Source organism: Fonsecaea erecta (assembly GCF_001651985.1).
Source record: "Fonsecaea erecta strain CBS 125763 chromosome Unknown Scaff9, whole genome shotgun sequence".
Classification (NCBI taxonomy): Eukaryota; Fungi; Ascomycota; class Eurotiomycetes; order Chaetothyriales; family Herpotrichiellaceae; genus Fonsecaea; species Fonsecaea erecta.
The window spans coordinates 181,340-198,282 of record NW_017387252.1 but is presented as its reverse complement, the minus strand read 5'-3'; the positions used below and the strand labels follow the sequence as shown (position 1 = coordinate 198,282).

General features: G+C 54.8%; 6 protein-coding genes across 6 annotated transcripts; 2 read left to right on the top strand and 4 right to left on the bottom strand.

The window, feature by feature from the left end:
* Positions 1-769: 769 nt before the first annotated feature.
* AYL99_09304 (hypothetical protein) lies at positions 770-5,137 on the bottom strand (the record flags this gene model as incomplete). Its single annotated transcript, XM_018840811.1, has 8 exons — positions 770-872; positions 953-1,205; positions 1,329-1,512; positions 2,822-3,586; positions 3,654-4,309; positions 4,377-4,513; positions 4,575-4,765; positions 4,835-5,137. The coding sequence occupies 8 exons, from the start codon at positions 5,135-5,137 to the stop codon at positions 770-772; spliced, it is 2,592 nt and encodes an 863-aa protein (XP_018689492.1).
* A 1,154-nt stretch (positions 5,138-6,291) lies between these two features.
* AYL99_09303 (hypothetical protein) lies at positions 6,292-7,098 on the top strand (the record flags this gene model as incomplete). The annotated part of the gene is made up of 1 exon (XM_018840810.1): positions 6,292-7,098. The coding sequence occupies one exon, from the start codon at positions 6,292-6,294 to the stop codon at positions 7,096-7,098; it is 807 nt and encodes a 268-aa protein (XP_018689491.1).
* A 1,091-nt stretch (positions 7,099-8,189) lies between these two features.
* On the bottom strand, positions 8,190-9,108 carry AYL99_09302 (hypothetical protein; the record flags this gene model as incomplete). The annotated part of the gene is made up of 5 exons (XM_018840809.1): positions 8,190-8,331; positions 8,378-8,438; positions 8,680-8,743; positions 8,795-8,856; positions 8,961-9,108. 5 exons carry the CDS (start codon positions 9,106-9,108, stop codon positions 8,190-8,192), a joined length of 477 nt encoding a protein of 158 aa, XP_018689490.1.
* A 1,199-nt stretch (positions 9,109-10,307) lies between these two features.
* Positions 10,308-11,903, top strand: AYL99_09301 (hypothetical protein; the record flags this gene model as incomplete). The annotated part of the gene is made up of 1 exon (XM_018840808.1): positions 10,308-11,903. One exon carries the CDS (start codon positions 10,308-10,310, stop codon positions 11,901-11,903), a length of 1,596 nt encoding a protein of 531 aa, XP_018689489.1.
* Positions 11,904-12,170: 267 nt separating this feature from the next.
* On the bottom strand, positions 12,171-13,325 carry AYL99_09300 (hypothetical protein; the record flags this gene model as incomplete). The annotated part of the gene is made up of 1 exon (XM_018840807.1): positions 12,171-13,325. The coding sequence occupies one exon, from the start codon at positions 13,323-13,325 to the stop codon at positions 12,171-12,173; it is 1,155 nt and encodes a 384-aa protein (XP_018689488.1).
* A 1,074-nt stretch (positions 13,326-14,399) lies between these two features.
* On the bottom strand, positions 14,400-15,469 carry AYL99_09299 (hypothetical protein; the record flags this gene model as incomplete). The annotated part of the gene is made up of 3 exons (XM_018840806.1): positions 14,400-15,223; positions 15,284-15,339; positions 15,393-15,469. The coding sequence occupies 3 exons, from the start codon at positions 15,467-15,469 to the stop codon at positions 14,400-14,402; spliced, it is 957 nt and encodes a 318-aa protein (XP_018689487.1).
* Between the last annotated feature and the right edge of the window lie 1,474 nt (positions 15,470-16,943).

Here is a 16,943-nt window from a genome sequence, read left to right as displayed (position 1 = left end):
CAAGCCACGTGACTGCATGTGATCTCACGTGATGGGACTTGGTGTTCTTAAGCTTCGTCCCAGCTGCCAACCACCACCACCACCACCACCACTTTCACTATTCACCATCTCAACCACGGCGCAATGTCGAAATGCGAACGAGAACGTGGCTATATTCATCCTACTTGTTATTTGCGTTTCAGGCACCGGACATAGAGCTGCGAAGGTCTGAATAATGTTCCAGACTCGGCTCCCTCACAGCAGACGGACACGGAGCCAATATCAACGGTGTCAATGCTGGTTGAAGAGGGGGTAGACTTATGCAAACTCTCCCTTCTGGCCAAAAGCTGTTGTTGTGGGCAGCGAGGAACCGATGCGTTGACGTGCCAAAGACATTGGACCGTTGCGGATTCGACCTCGAGGCTCCTTCCGATCCGTAGGGGCTTACCGCCCTCGACTTCGCCTTTGAACGCGGCCACGGGAGCGTAGTTGAGTTCTGGATGCAACGTTCGACACAACCAGATGTATTTGTGAGTGGTTACATTTGACCTTTTTGCTAATTCTGTTTACTTTGAAGCTATATCCCCTGCGACAGGGCCGTAGTTCACGTGACTTGGCCGACAGCGAGGATTGATGCCCCTTTCTTCCCAGCCGTGTGCGGAAAACTCAAAATTATGTTTGCACAGTCTTCAAATGAATGGCTTTTCCTGCATACGCACCAACTACCTCAAACAGCTCCCCACTCTCACCACGCCCATAGAAAGCAGCAACGGGAGCTATATTGGCCCGCTCAGGACGGAGTTGCCGAGTGATTGTCCAGCCCTGGCACATCCTCCGACGTGATGCTGTCAATCTTGTCATACGGGGCCTTTATCGTCCAGATGATGTCGAATCTAGAGTTTCACATCTGTCAGAAAACCTGATCCCTTTCTAGGAACTCGCAGAGAACTGAAGAGGACTGTCGAAGACTTACCTTTTACCCGGGTAGTCCGGCACGTCCTGCACGCCGATGGCCGCCGCAACCTTCTCCAACGTCTCATGTTCCCAGCAGATCAGGACATTCCCCTTGCCGATATAGTCGCCTTTGCCCTTGATGTAATCGTGCACGGCGTCGGCGACCTTGCCGACGTGGTCCCTTTCGATGGTGTAGTTGAAGGGGACGTTGTATTGCTGGAGAGACTGAGCGAGGGGCGACACCGTCAAGTACGGGCGGGTTTGTCTGCCATCTGTCGAGCCACTCAAGGGTTAATTTTCCGCGACTATTATCATCTTCATCATGATCATCGAATCTCTGGACCTGCCATGTTCGGCGACGCCGGACTGAGGTACTGTCACCATGCTATACATACCGGACTTGGGTTTCTGCGCAATAATGTATCCAATATTGTACGGGCTGTCGTGACCAAAGACCTGTACGAGCCCCTGGGCGCGCGTGATGCCTTGGGCCGAAAGACCGGGGCTGTCGTCGCCGTCGGCCTCCTTGGGAGGCTTCTCGCCGTGACGGATGAGGTACAGGATTGGGGAGTCGTGAGGCTGTGGGACACGGGCAACACGAATGAGTTAGTATGTGTACATGTAAATGTGTGTGTGTTTGTGTATGAAAGAATGCCTCTGCACTGGCACATCAATGGGGCGGATGGGGGAAAGGGGACCAGGGGGTTTGGTTTACCATTTTGTTCTGACGACAGACTTTTGGATTGATTGGTAAATAGTGGAAGCAAAGTGACTGCTGTAGAGAAACTTCTGCTGTGACTCTTTCTGTTGCTTTTTGTTGGGGGACGCAGAAGAGCACGCGACAGGGCAGCTCGCTTTATATCGCTGGCTGTTCAGACCTGATTCTGTGGAAGGCGTCCAGCAGCATGGATCCTTCTCCCTCTGGCTAGGCTGGCTGGTCACACGCTTGGAGCTGCTGGTGCAGGAGCAGGTGCAGGCGCGGGCATGGGGGTGTGAGCGTGGCTGGCTGGTTGAATACGAGGGAGAGCTGAGGCTGACATCCATGCATTCAATTCCATGCCATGCAATGATACATGTACCACTTTCCTCCTACTTCTCCTCCTCCCTCCTCTCTTCCTCAGAGAACGCGTCGTCACACTATGGTCCTCGGGACGTGATTGGTTCTGTTAGGATGGTTTCTTACGCTGAAGCTCGTAAAAAAGGTGTCGCGTGCTTCGTGGGACCACTATTTGTTGTGCTCGCTTCAGCCGCACGCTCGACATGCCATCGACGGCTGACTAGGCTGACCAGGCTGACCAACGGGAAGAGAGGAACTGGTCTTTCGGGCTATATGTTGGCAAGGTCTCATGCAGCACGTCTGTGGTACAGTTCCATGCGAACTGCCCAAAAAGAGACAGGCACTTCTTTCCGAGACTACTACTATGCGTATATATAGATCTGTGGTTGCTCACTGTGCAGCATTTCTCAAGCTGCACATCATTGATGCATGTACATATGTAATAAACAGGCAGTTCTTCCGAGAAGAGCGATCTCGTGTCGAAGTATTCGAGCAATCAACCGATTGAAAGAACTTCCCGCAGCACAACAGCTTACCTCTACCCGTCGCGAGGATGTCATTCTGCAGGGACCTGCGTGACAGGTGGGTGTGTGATCTCTCGCCTGTTGGCTGCAAGGTCACGGTCAAGGAATCGAGGGATGGACTAAGCCGACAGCGTAGTGTGCAGTAATGCTCTGCTACATCTTTGGGGAGAGAGGACTTATGAATGAGAACATACACTATTCAGGTTCTCTCCAACAGTATTTCAACCCGCAGAAGCTGCCTCAATATGCTTTTCTTTCAAATCCCACTCCGGGGCCTCAACCGCAATCCCACGTCTCCTTCCCTCACCAATTCCACATTGACCACCTCAGCAGCGCTCTTCATTGTGCTGAGGCGTTCCCCATCCCCACCAAGATCGTGTCCCCCTGCGATCTTCCCTTCGCCACCACCAACTCCTCCTCCTCGCATACCATCTTCCACAAAGGGCCCCCTGAACACCATCGGCAACAGAGCCGTCTTCCAGATCCCAATCCCGCGCCGCTTGGTCGAGTACATCGTGGCCGCCAGCGAGACCATCGCCATCACCACCACGGCTGCGGGTAGCGAAATCCACCACCACCGGGTCTGGACAAAGTTCTCCGCCCCCACCGCAGAGCCCGTGACGTCGACGTTGCCGTAGCGCTGGAACAGGTCGGTCGTGGCGGCGGCGATGTTTTCAAGCATAGCCTCGACGCCGCGAGGGGTGGTGTCGATAATCTGCATCTCGGTCGACGAGTATACCGTGCCGTCGAACTCGTCTTCTGCGTAGCACTCGGTCACGACCGTCCTGTTGGTCGCGTTGTCCTGGTCGACCGTGCAGTCGAGGTGACCCATGTAGTACTTGTTCCCGACGGTGACGTCGAGCATCGTTTGGATGATGCCCGTGAGCTGCTCGCCGTCCTGTCCGGCGCCGTTGGGGTCGTTGGGGGCGAAGTTGATGCCGTCGCCGAGAAAGTAGGTGGTTCCGTTGACCTCGGCGGACCAGGTGGCGTACCCGAGGCCTGAGTGGGCTTGGACTTCACCATACGTGGTCGACAGGATCGAGGACGTGACTGTCGTGCCGTTGACTTTGGTCTAACCTTTTATTAGGGTCGTCCGAGACGATACTCTACAGATCCTAAGCGTGGTCGGGTGCACTCACTTGATACTCGTTCACACAAAGGGTTAATGCACATTCGGAGGCGGACTTCAACTCAACTTGTGTGCCGTCGGTGTTCCAATACATGCTGATGCTGCCAAGGGCCAGCAGGGGGTTCTTGATGCCGGCGTAGGTGCCACCCAGCCAGGTGTTCGGTCCGAGCTCGAACAAGTCCAGCTGCGCCGGGTCGGGGATGTTGAGCGGCCAGACCAGGCCAGTGGTGTAATTCATGTCTAGGCCGCATGAGTTCGGGATCTCCGCCGTGCCGTTCTCATTGTAGATGGCGGGCCCGTCGACATCGACCGAAAAGATGACCTGGCCCGGCACGCCGTTTGGGAATTGGACCGATTGGTTACGCAGCACGACGACTGATTGATTGCCATCGGTTGCCAGTGTATAGGCCGAGATGTACGGCACATACTGCTCAATGATGCGACTGGCGTTCAAGGGCACCAGGGATCCCGGTTCCGTGGTCATGGTGACATGGTCCGTCATGTTGACACATTTGCTGCAGAACGCGAGCGAGTGGTAGACGGGCCACTCACAGCTCCCTTGGGGACATGAGGGGACCGAACGCGGGCTCGACTGGCCGTCATAAATCCCGCTTTGGACGGCGGACCAGAAGGGGAGATCCAGAAAGTTGATGGACGAGGTCGACTCTAGAAAGGAAGTGGTAAGCAGCATGCTAAAACTGCGACTTCATGAAGTCTAGTCAGGGACACTCACGATTTACCATGGTCCGTATCCGGGCGAGGTCGGATTGCTGCGAGGTTTGTCGCAAAGGGTAGGTGATCAGTTGCTGGACGAACGCATCGAATCCGACGGAGAGCAACACCGCCGCGGCTGATATGGAAGCGAGGAAGCTAGATCAACCAAACATCATGAGAGTAGACTCATGCGAGGTTCTGATAATCAAATACTCACCCTCCCCGTCGAGTCGTGAGCATTTGTACGGCGCCCATGGGGCCACGGCTGGCCGCATCCAATGTTTGTATATCTCCGAGCTTGTGACTGTTGAGGAACCACAGCCACTTCCCTTGACCGATCACCGACGCCAGAGGGACAAGCAAGCACGCTTTGGCGATGGTCGCGAGAAAAGACACGATGGCGTTCAGCTAATGCAGACAGATCAGCCTCCGACCAAAAAAATGGTATATGTGTGCTGGGCTGGGAAAAGAGCCCACCGTGATGCCATGCGGCAGGCGAGGCGCAGGTTGTCCATCGTAGGTCGCGAGGACGGCGCAGATCGCCCCAATAGCGACGATCCCGAGGATTAAGCTGGCAACCTCGTCGAACCAGTAGTCATTCCTCAGCTGTGACCATTTGCTGCTGCTGTGGCGGTGGCCGACGACGGCAACGGCAACGGCCTCATGTGCGTCGACAGATGCCGTGCCGCTGGGTTTGTAGTTCTCCGTGGACGGCGTGGTTGAGAGGCTGTCAACCTGGTCCTGGTGAGGTACCTTGGAGTAGTCGCTTCTTGTGCCCATAGCAGCAATTGAGGCTCAGAGGAACGTGGACTGTCCTACGCAGCCCACCGCGAGCAAAAGAATGAAGGGTTCCTTTTCCTTCGTAGCGAACAACGACAGAACACAAACGAGCCATGTCTCTAACAATATTCTGGGCCGGCCATGAACTGAGAAGAGCACACACGGTCTGCAGAGTTCCAGCCTCAAGCCTCCAAAGTCTGTCTTTTCGACTACCGAATCGCCTCTTCTCGCCCAGCCGAGCGTGCAGGAGACTTAGCCTCCATTTCTCGTATTGAGCGCCCGTGACGAGCAGTGAGCAGTCAGTGAATGCAGCCCAAAGAGTTAGCCTAGTAGCCTGTGCCTGTGCGGCTGTCTCATTTCTGGGGGCCAATGAATAGACAACTTGTACCTAAGCTTTTCGCAAGCTTCAACGGCTAAGGCGCGGAGAAAGGGCAAATCTTATTGTCGGCCAAGATGACGCCGCGTATTTTGTTGGGGATTTTGTAGGCGATGCTGATTGCCGTGCACACGAGGCGACCGCAACGGGGCAATGTGGATGATATTATATTAACAATATTAATTAATAGTGCCCATTAGGGGTCGAAGGGGATCATTTCTCCAGGTTCTCGCTCCAGACTCTTTCTCCTCCTCCTCCTCCTCCTCGTCGCTCCTGGCTTTCCTTGTCAAGAGCCTCCTACATGGTTTATCCTTGTCCACTACGATAATGCCCCGCACATTCGTCGCCAGTGGTCATGATGCACCCCCTTTTTTGGTTGTAATTTGCTGCAGAGGACTCACTCATTCAAAGGATTGAGGCCACTATCTCTTCCCATACCTGAGGCAATAATAGCCAGGTACCTACAAGTAGGTGTTACTTTCCATCAACTTCCTAGCTACCACCTGTCACGGTCTGGTGAGCCTCAACTCGACCCTCGTAAGATACCTTATCCCAAGTCGTGAACTGGAGCCGTCCATCCAAGATATGGAGTGGCACATTGTAGCACCTCCCCGCCTTCCCACCTTCCCACCTTCCCGCTTGTACGCATGCGGCTCATTTACTGTGCACTGCTTTTTTATTTTCCCACCGTCATAAGTACGACTCCGTTGGAGATGCAAAGCCCGAACTCTTGTCCATCATCACCACTTCTGACGCAGACATACACATACCGCCAACCATGGACTCGACGCGCACCAGGTCGACAGTCACCACCAAGGACGGGATCACATGGTATTACGAACAAGAAGGCTCAGGCCCTCACGTTGTGTTGATTCCAGATGGACTGGGTGAATGTCAGATGATGGACAAGCCCATGTCCCTTATCGCTGCTGAGGGCTTCACTGTGACGACGTTCGACATGCCTGGGATGTCGAGATCATCTAACGCGCCGCCCGAAACGTATCAGGACGTTACTGCCCAGAAGCTGGCTGCCATGGTGATCGGCCTGATGGACCAACTAGACATTCAATATGCCTCCTTCTGGGGCTGCAGTTCTGGTGCACTGGCTGTCCTAGCGCTCTGTGCGGACTATCCGGAGCGGGTTCGTAATGGGTTGCCACATGAGGCGCCGACATTTCTCATGGGCCATATCGCCGACCTCCTGGCCCAAGACGACTCCTCCATCGCAGCCATTACGGCGCGTCACACCAGGGCCGCTTCGGGAAATGAAGCCGCATGGGATGCTCTGGGTGATGAGGTGCACGAGAGGCTGGGCAAGAACTATCCTCGCTGGGCCCATGGCTACATCAACAAACTGACCCAGTCGGCGCCCATCAGTGACGACGACCTGCACAAGAGACCGATCGACTGGACCGTGGGCTCGGGCACGCCCATGTGGCAGTTCTTCAACAATGTCGTGATCGCAACCAAGGCTGGCATCCCAATCAAGATGCTTCCGGGGAACCATTTTCCCTATGTTTCGCATCCAGAGGATATGACCAAGTATCTGGTCGAGACAACCCGAAAGTATCTAGAGAATAAGTAGATTTATCGGTCAGCCGGGGAGTACCAGGAAGGGTGAGCTCGCATGTGGTAATCTTGGTGCGACATCTCTCAAGTAAATCGTCACGAGGTAGAGATCGATCTCTACATGAGCTATGCTTGATCGCGTGGTGATCATTGTGTTGTCGAAACTGAGATGCCTGGCTCTGAACAAGGATGTCCCCTTCTCACTCGGCTATATACCTATCCTCCGAGTTGTCGTGCCCCGGCAGGCTGATATCGCAGGCTGATATCCAGTCGTATCTGCTGCTCACTCTGTCTCACTGCCAGTCAACAGAACACTGATCAGGTGGCTAGGCCCGTGACACTGGGCGCACAACCCCCACTGACTCTTCTGCCCTCTGCTCCAGTTTGTGCAGCACCAGCGCCTTGCCTTTCCCTTGACCGAGAAGATGAGGCGCGTCGAGTCGGACTGGCACCAAGTGACTAGACACAATCGTGAACCCGGGCGGCGCATATTTCGCTGGTCCGGACCATCCTTGCGTGCTTGTTGTTGCTTGGAACCTTGTGCGCGAGATCCAAGAATAATCAAACCTGGAACGAGGCCGGCCTGAGTGCTGTGCTTGGGAGGTAGGAAGGAGTCTCGTCGGAGGCTCAGGCAATATTCAAGTCATTTCTTCTATCCGCTAGAATCACTCCCTGCATCCATTATGGTAATACTCATGTATTTAAAATGCTCTGATGCTCTATGCCCTGACAGCATGTTCACTGCCCGGCCCGCATGCCCGTTGCCGTATCCAGTAGCCAGAGTCACCTAAGACACAAGTGGAAAGTCCCGGCGGGGTGTCTAGCTGCTTACGGGGCAGCGTGTGGAGAGAAGGCCTCATCGGGTCTTCGAGGGCGGGGAGTGTAAAAGACTCGAGGAAGTTGGGGCTCAGGACGGTCCGTTGGCTGCGTGGTGGCGTTCACACAGGATATTTGACGACAAAACAAATGGACGGAGTCTGGAAGCCAGCCAGGATCCCTCCTCTCTGCATTCCCACGACAAGGAGTAGAGAGCGTCGAGTCGCCTTGAGCCGGAATAGTCCTGAGCGCCGTGGTTGACCGATCGTAGTCATGTCAAGCATGTCTCGCTCACAGATATGCAAGTTGTTCGAGGACATTAGATGCAGCGTCAGGGCCCGGGACGCGATACTTCGCAAGGCTCTCCTCCTGGCTGACGCTCTCGTCGATAACCTTGTACAGCGTCTGAAGTGTCAAGTCACACTCTTTTCCCCTGGGGAAAATCAGCAGTCCTGTCCACGAGCTGGACATAGGCATACTCTAGGCGAGGCAATCCCGTCATTAATTCTTTTATCTTCGTTAGTCGTCTTGGTCTCAACTCTAGTGTGTTAAGTCAGCCACTGACCTTTCTCGCTGGACACGGACACTGATTGAGGGATGGAAGGCAACGGTCCGGTTAGATATAATTTTCGACCCGCACTTAGAGGGTGGATGGATGTTCAATGGCAACAGACACAGCCCAATCAACGCAGTCTTTCTGTTCTTTCCAAGCACTTTCTGATCCTGTCTTGCCCCGACCAGATGTCAAATTTTTCACCGACCAACTCCTCCGTACTCGTACGTTGGCTCAACTTTCGCGTCTCCCAGGTGGGATCCAAGGCCGCTATGGGCGTGGCCCTGATGCCCTGCTCGATAGGTTAGGGAATGTCCTCGGTCATGATGAAATGGCGGCCGACGTTCTTGACAGCTACAGGGTCGATACTCGCCAGAGACTTTTCGACGTCTGTGATGTATCGGCCTAAGCTCGTGGTCAGAATGGCTCCAGGGTGAACGGCATGGCAGTGAACCGGAGCTTGTCAGCCAGCGTTCGGGTGGGGAGGATGTTTGCAGTCTTTGCCTGACCATATCCCGACCAGGGATCATACTCTTTGCCGTCGGTAAAGTTGTAGTCGTCGAAACGGACGGGACTGATCTTGTAGCAGGGGCTCGTAGGATTCAAGATGGGCGCACCAGGAGCCGAGGCAAGGATCTTGGGCATTTGGAGCTTCATGAGGAGGAAGTGGCCCAGGTGGTTTGTCGCAAAGTGCAGTCCGATGCCATTCTTGATTTCTCTTATTTCGAGACGTATGCTGGAGAAAGTTACACTGCCCGGCTGCCCAGTCTTCAGCAGGGAATTTCTTCCATCAACACCAGTTGGCCCTCCTGAAAAATCTGCATGTCATAGGTGCTTGGAGTCCGAGAGGGAAGAGAGTGGATGGAGCTGGTATCAAGTCACGCCAGAAGCAGTGCATAAGACACCTCCTGTTACCTTGTTCTTCTTACTGTTCACATCGATGCCATGACCAGTTCTTCTCAGAATAGGGCCGAATTGAACTTCGGATCCCGGAGCTGAGCATCTTGGTATTGACCTGGATGCCGACATTGAGCTGCAGTCCAGGGTTGGATCATCCCTCGTGAAAGGCGTTGTGGAAAAGTCCGCAGGACGTACGCGCTACGTATGCAGGAGAGATGGAAGTTGGAACGATAACATCAGGCGTAATATGTAATCTCTCCCACCTCTCTATTATCTCTCTCGTCCCCACCTCGACTTTTATTAGTGTAATCAACACCCCCCCGACCACTGACTGCCTGCACAGTGTCCTCGACTCGTGACAATTGCCACCTTTAATGGCAATGCCCTCAGGTCTGGAGTCAGTCAAGACCAAAAAGCTAATCGACTTTGCCCAGACCACAAGAGATGAAAGAAAAAAAAAACCAGATCTCAAACTAGTGACCAAGCTTTCGGCGAGCCCACACAAGCAAAATGCTTGACAATCCACCAAAGACCCGCCACCCTCCACCCTCCCTCAAGCTCTGCCGAATGCTACCTTGCCCCGTTGAGGCTGTCAGCCCGAGAGAGGATCGTCCAGACAGCCTGCCCCTCCAATGGCAGGAGTGGCTGCTATCTCGCGCACGGCGAATCGAAGACGTTCTGGAAGTGATGATATACCGAGGGATTAGCGACATTGGGCAGGTGGATGCGCCCTCCAACAACGGGCCGCCGTGAACGTGGCATGGGCTCCCTGCACGGGCATCCCACTTCCATGACAAGATAAATACGACGGCAGGGGGCGCCACGGCCATGGGGATTGCTCTCTCACCCCCGCAATCGCAACCGCAGTCTCACGCGACACCTGCGCCGTGGTCTTCCTCTTCTTCCACCGGTCGCCTTCTCAAGCGATCCATACGGGTTCCCTGTGCACCAACACAATGGCTATCGACGAGGAGAAAGGGCTCCCGTCTGCACCGGCCATGATGACCAGCAAGGCCTTTGACGGCGAGAAGGGCTTCGACACCACGTCCAGTCCGACGTCGGAGGAGTCCCCTCAGCTGTACAACAACACCCCCGTCCGCCAGGACAATGGCCTCCTGTCTAAGCTGCGTCGGCTTGAGGCTCGCATGGACGAGAAGTTGGGCGTCGAGAGCGAGGCCATCGACCGCAAGCGTCCCGAGGACAAGAAACCCGTGCCCTGGCACGAGCAGCTCACCATGGCGCTGCTCTGGGCCAGCGGGACCATGAACACGTCCTGCTTCGCCACCGGATTTTTGGGCTGGGAGTTTGGATTGAGTCTCAAGCAGTCCATCCCCATTTACATCCTGGCCTCCATCCTGGGCGGCTCCGTGACCGGCTACTGCGCGACGTTCGGCGCCGCCACGGGCTTGCGACAGATCTCGGTCTCGCGGTACAGCTTCGGATGGTACCCGAACAAGATCATCGCCGCCCTGAACACCGTCCAGCAGATCGGCTGGGCCGCCGTGTCGTGCATCACCGGGGGTCTGGCACTCAACGCCGTGGCCGACGGGCACGTCTCCCTGGCCGTGGGAATCGTCATCTTGGCCATTGTGGCGCTGTGCATCTCATTCGTCGGCCTCAACGCCATCCTGGTCTACGAGCGCTACGCCTGGCTCATCTTCTTCGTCATCTTCATGATCATCTTCGGCGAGACGGGCAGACACGCCGACAACACCACCCCGTCGTCCCTGCACGGCGCCACGCTGTCCGGCACCGCCCTCTCGCTGGTCGCCATCGTCTACGGCTCCTCGGCCTCGTGGTGCACCATGGCCTCCGACTACTACGTGCACTACCCGGCCACGGTGTCGCGGGTCAAGGTGTTCCTGATGACGACGTTCGGCATCAGCATCCCGACCTCGATCGGCATGGTCGCGGGCGCCGTGGTGGCGTCGGCCCTCAACAACAAACCTAGCTGGGAGGCCGCGTACGAGAACCAGGGCCTGGGCTTCCTGATCCAGGACATGCTGCACCCGCGCGGCTTCGCCAAGTTCCTGCTCGTGCTGCTCGTGCTGTCCGGCATCAACACCAACGTCATCTCCATCTACTCGGCCGCCATCTCGTGCCAGCAGTTCGCCCGGCCGCTCGCCCGCGTGCCGCGCTTCATCTGGACCTTCGCCTGCTTCGCCGCCATCCTGGGCATCGCCCTCGGCGGCCGCGAGAAGCTCAACACCTACCTCGTCAACTTCCTCTCGCTGCTGGGCTACTGGTGCACCTCGTACTTCGTCATCCTGTTCTCCGAGCACGTCATCTTCCGCCGCCGCAACTTCGCCAACTACGACCTCGACGCCTGGAACGATCCCCGCCGCCTGCCCCACGGCATTGCCGCCTTCGCCGCCTTCGGCCTGGGCATCGTCGCCTGGTGCATGGGCATGGTCGAGACCTGGTACACGGGCCCGCTGGGGAAACTGATCGGTGACTACGGCGGCGATGTGGCCAACGAGTTTGCCTTTGTGGTGACCGGATTGGTATACACGCCCGCGAGATATCTGGAGCTGAAGTACTTTGGACGATAGACGCCAGCGTAGTTTTTCTTTCTTCTTCTCTCGAGTCAATCAGAGCATTGAACGTCTTAGCTTGCATCGCTTCGATCGGAGCAAACACACGAATATATGATAATCGAAAAAAAATAGCTATGTCGTTTTATCGTTCACATTGAATTTATTCCTGTTCGCTTTCCAAGATCCTGCATCCAACTGGAGAAGGTCCGATTGGAACTCGAGAACGCCGGATTTCCATTTTCGTGGAATCAAACAAGCACCAGCGCCGTAAGAAAAAGAGGCTCAGGCAGGCCAAACTCCATATTCCCATGCCTCAGCCTCGGAGATCAGCCTGTCGGCAAGCCCCGAGCCCGCCGCCCAGTTGACCACCTTGGTGAAGCTCACGGTTGACCAATAGCTGAAGCATGTCCCCTTGGGGATGAAAGCCAGGTCGCCAAAGATCAACTGTACCTCCTCGCCACCGATTTCCAGATGCAGCTGGCCTTCAGTGACTTGAACGGCCTGATCGACGTCGAATTGCAGCTGAGACAGCATGTGATGCGGCTTGATGGCGATGCTGGCGACACTGAGCTTGTCGTTGGTCTGCTTGCCCGAAGCGAGTTGCGCGATGACCTGGCCAGAGCTCCGATGCAGGTATTTGGGGCCGCGGTTGCTGGAGACGAAGTATGCTTGGGTGGGATCATCGGGCAAAGACTGATCGGCGACGTGCCAGGTGTCCATGCCATCTGCCGTGGTGCCGTTTGTCCAATCGAGATTGATGGTGTTGAATGGCTCAGGGACAATGTTGTACTGAGGCATCAGCCCCAGAACTTTGGTCACGTTGAGCTGCGAGGTATCTTGTGGATCGAACGGGGCGGCGGAATTGTAGGGAAGGCCAGCAGCAGCGAAGAACTGGTCAATGCCCCCCGGAGCCATCCCTAGGGTGAGTTGGAAGTCGAGATCATTGGGACGATAGGTATGGTTGTTGCCCGGAGCCAGGAACACAAAGTCATTGGCACGCAGCTCACGACCGGTGTCCGCATTGTGGAAGACCTGCACACTGCCCTTGAGGGTGTAGAAGGCCTCTAGTTCTTGGTGCCGGTGGACGAGGTTCAGAGGAGCTGCACCCGAGTTGACACCAACGAGAGAAAAGGCGCCCGACGACGTTGTATTGGGGACCAGAGTTCGGATAATCAAGCCCCCGAAATCCACGGCGTCACCCTGCAGATTCGGCAGCACGTACGGTTGAGGCGTTCGGGGCGCTGCGTCCACCAATAAGCCACCGGATGAGGGTGTGGGGGTCGCGGATGCAGCCACTGAGCCTAGGATTGCCCCGAGAGATGCAGCCACCTGAAGAGACGGCGTCGCCAGCATCTTGCCGGGTTGCAGGTCAAGTGATTGTGTAGTGGAAAAGCTCAAGCCATGGAGGATGATTTGGAGGAAGTTGGCAGGGAACATGGCGGTCGAAGGTCAAGAGGGGGGAGAGAGAGAGAGAGGCTCAAACTGTGAGTGACATGCGAGTGACACTTCTCGGTGAGGCATTGCGGTGAACAAACAAACAAACAGACACAATAAATACAAGAGATGCTTGACTGCACCGACCTACTCTGTCTGCTGTCAGCACTTCAGTTCTCCGGTGAGCAACTAGTAAGCTGAGGGTGGGGAGAGAGATTTAACCCCAGGCCTGACTCTTGTTTGACGAGGCATTGCTAGAACAATGCTGTAGGTAGGGCAGCAAGGAGACGAGCAAGTTTACTTGATGTTGCTTTGTTTCCTACCTGCGTCGGTATTGCAGTGATGGTGGATGGGGGCTGCCCATTTCCATATGCAATCTCTGTGGTCGTCGGTGTGAGCATTGAGCCGATATGTCAGGTGGCAGGACGGAGGAGGATGACGAGTGCATTGCCTGAGCTTTGATGTGTTGAGTGATGGCCGCGAGGAATAGTAATAAAGAATTCCCTTGGCTTATTGTATTGTGACGCCCTGAGAGGCTGCCACGCTGCCAAGATAAGTAAAACTGGCTCGCCGCTCACCCCGGATCGGGTCGGGGTGACGCCGCCCTATGCTCACCCAAGGCTCCCCTCGCTTGGCGCGAGCTGGATAGTGTATAGTACGTGTTACCACGGCCTGGGCAAAGGATACTTGGATAACGGCAGCAAACCGTCCGTCGAGTCGCTCGAAGTTGATCTTCGTCGGTGGGGATGTGGGTTCACATCCTGCCAGGATCAAATTTACTGTTAGTCCTCTAGTGAAAATGCCAGCGGCCTTGGACTCCCCACGACTTGCTCAACACGTGAGATTTGATCTGTGTCTCCAAGGATACCAAGTTAAAATTTGCGACAAATCCTCATACGTAATGGGTCATGAAGACTTCTCAAGTCATATTCGCTAATACCCCATGGAATACAAGTTATTCAAGTCAGACAGGACAGGGGAAGATACGCAATGTCTAGACGTATAACTCGCACAACAGAAAGATACTGGCTAGAGTCTCTCCTCGTCATACACTTAAGATGTAATCTTGACATACTTCTATGTAGTGCTGTCGTACCATTTCCACAGTCGTCTAGGGTTGTCCACAAACATGCGCTGGATCTGCTCTTTACTACTTGCATACTGCATCGTCTGCAGGATCATGGCCATGTCGTCGACGTCTCGGAAGTTCTGAGGAACCATGCGGTCTGCAGGGTCGATGCTGGAGGCACTTATGGTATGGGGCCAGTCGGATCCCCAGACGACCATGTCCGGTCCGTTTGCGATCAGAGCCCTGGCCACCGCTTCCAGATCCTGGTAGTACGGGTAGAGCTTGGAGTTCTGATAGGGGGCCGATATCTTGACAAAGAGCAGACGGCGGGACACGAGGTCAATCACCTGGGTGAAGCCGGGGATCGTGTACGGGTCGATGGTCGAGGAAGTCTGGTTCGACGCCGATGCGACCCGTGCATGGGCAAAGTGATCTGCCACCACTCGGACGCCTAAGTCTGGGATGATCGCGTGCAACTGCTGGAAGATTTTCAGGTCAATCCAAAGCTCGAGGGCCCAGTCCCATTGTCGGGCAATTACGGCGTTATCTTTGACTCTCTGTATCACTTCCTCCGGGGTTTCGTCGCCGCCTTGATTGATCCGAAGACCAACGACGCCCGTGGCATTGAGGGTGGCGAGCGTCTCATTGCTCACAGTGTGTGGGTCAACGACTGCCACACCCCGAGCTGTGCCGTTGAAGTGATTCAGCGCATCCAGCAGCACGCTATTGTTGCATCCGTAAAAGCTGGGGAGCACAATGACAAAGTGAGACTGGCCGACTTTCTTTTGGAACGTTGTCGCATTCGCGGCAGTCGCGGGTTTTGGCGTATACTCTGTCAACCCGTCAGTCTAAGGGCTATGCATGTATCTTTAGGGAGGTTTTGTATACTCACCACGAGCCGGATCCAATGGGAATCTGTCGGGGTCAATGATGTGAATGTGCGAGTCCCTGCTGCCTTGTCACTATACATCCCTACTTGTCCATGACTAGACGTTTGTTACCAGGAATGGGCCGGCAAAGTGGCAGAGTTAAGTTGAAACATGGTCCAAGCCGCTGTCAAGCAGAATAGCACCCTCATGTTGTCCCCAGGGCAAAGTCCAACAAAGGATGTTAGGATGCCATGGGCTAGATGGGCCGTCCGAGTGACAGGTTTCTGGCCTCGACCGGGATCTTTATAGTTCTTCAAGCCATTTCACAGGTCGGCAACGCCACTACGGCTTTATTTCCCACTGTCTTTAGCGGGATGTCCCATGGCTCTTCTTCCGCAAAAAGTTCAAACCCAGCGACAATACGGAGCAAACAAGCTTTCTTCCCCACGGCACATACAGTTCCCCACGAGCAAGGGCTGGTGAGCGTAGACAGCTCCAACACTAGGACGGCTACCGATGGTCTGGGTCAGATGCTCGGCAACACGGAAGTTCAACGGTCTATAGGACAGGCAACGATCTCAGAGCATTTCGGGAGCGGACCGAGGGCCGACATGGTATAAGTCTGTTGACTTTACTGAAGTTGATTCGTGTACGTTATCACTCACTAGATTGGGCATGCAGATTAACGTGTCCGAATACTCCTTACTGAGTACGCTCCTGACCATCTCAATTGACCAGACCAATCTCACCCTTGATCACTGAGTTGATGAGGAATGCTTGACCAGGATAGAACGACCTTAAATCGTCATAACACTTCGTCGGACAATTCTCCTGAAAGCTGATCTCCGGACGAGCTCCTGAGCCTCTGATGACAGCTGAGGTAGCGCATCGCAATCCTCGAGCTCCTCGTCATATTTCTGCGGCGGCTCAAAAGTAGAGAAACCAACCTCTCAGAATTCTTTCCGTCTATGTAGCCAATGGGAGCTCCGAGGGTCCTCTTTCAGCGCCTTTTATAGCGCCTTTGACCTTGGACACTAGTATTTCGTCCTGGAAACCAAGGTGGAAATCTGCCAGACCAAGGTCCTGTAGCATGTCACATTATCGTAGTGATCGTGTCCCGCTGCTCGTGCCAAAAGACTCCCTTGTAGGGGATGCACGTTAGTGCGGATTGCAGCTCAATCGAGGTTGTTGCGCCGGCTTTCCGCATCGGCAGAACGAGATTACATGTTATCCGATCAGACTGGGAGGAGTGAGCCCATATATGGATTCTTTGCAGTTTGTTGGTCCGTGGTATATTGATCTGCCGGATGTTGTTTTGGACTATCTTGCCCTTCTTGATTTAGCGGCCTTTGGAGCCAGAGGTGTGCAAACAACAGGCAGGCTGTCGTTAGTGGAATCGCAACAGCAAAGTAGACAGAAAATCTCCTCCCATACTGAGTAGACTTGTCGCCAGACCTAACGGTAAGAAAATGCCGCCCAGCACATTTAGCATGTTGATGCGCCTGTCAATCTTCCTCTCTCTCTCTTATGTGCTTCTTGTTGTCGCTTCTCTTTGTCTTCAGTCGAAAAGGTTTCATGGTATAAGTGTATCTGAACGATGATTTCATCGAGCCCGGCGAGAAGATACGACCAATTGTCATGCTCCCGCTGCAGTTCAGGGTCGAGGCAGGCTTCCCGAGCTCC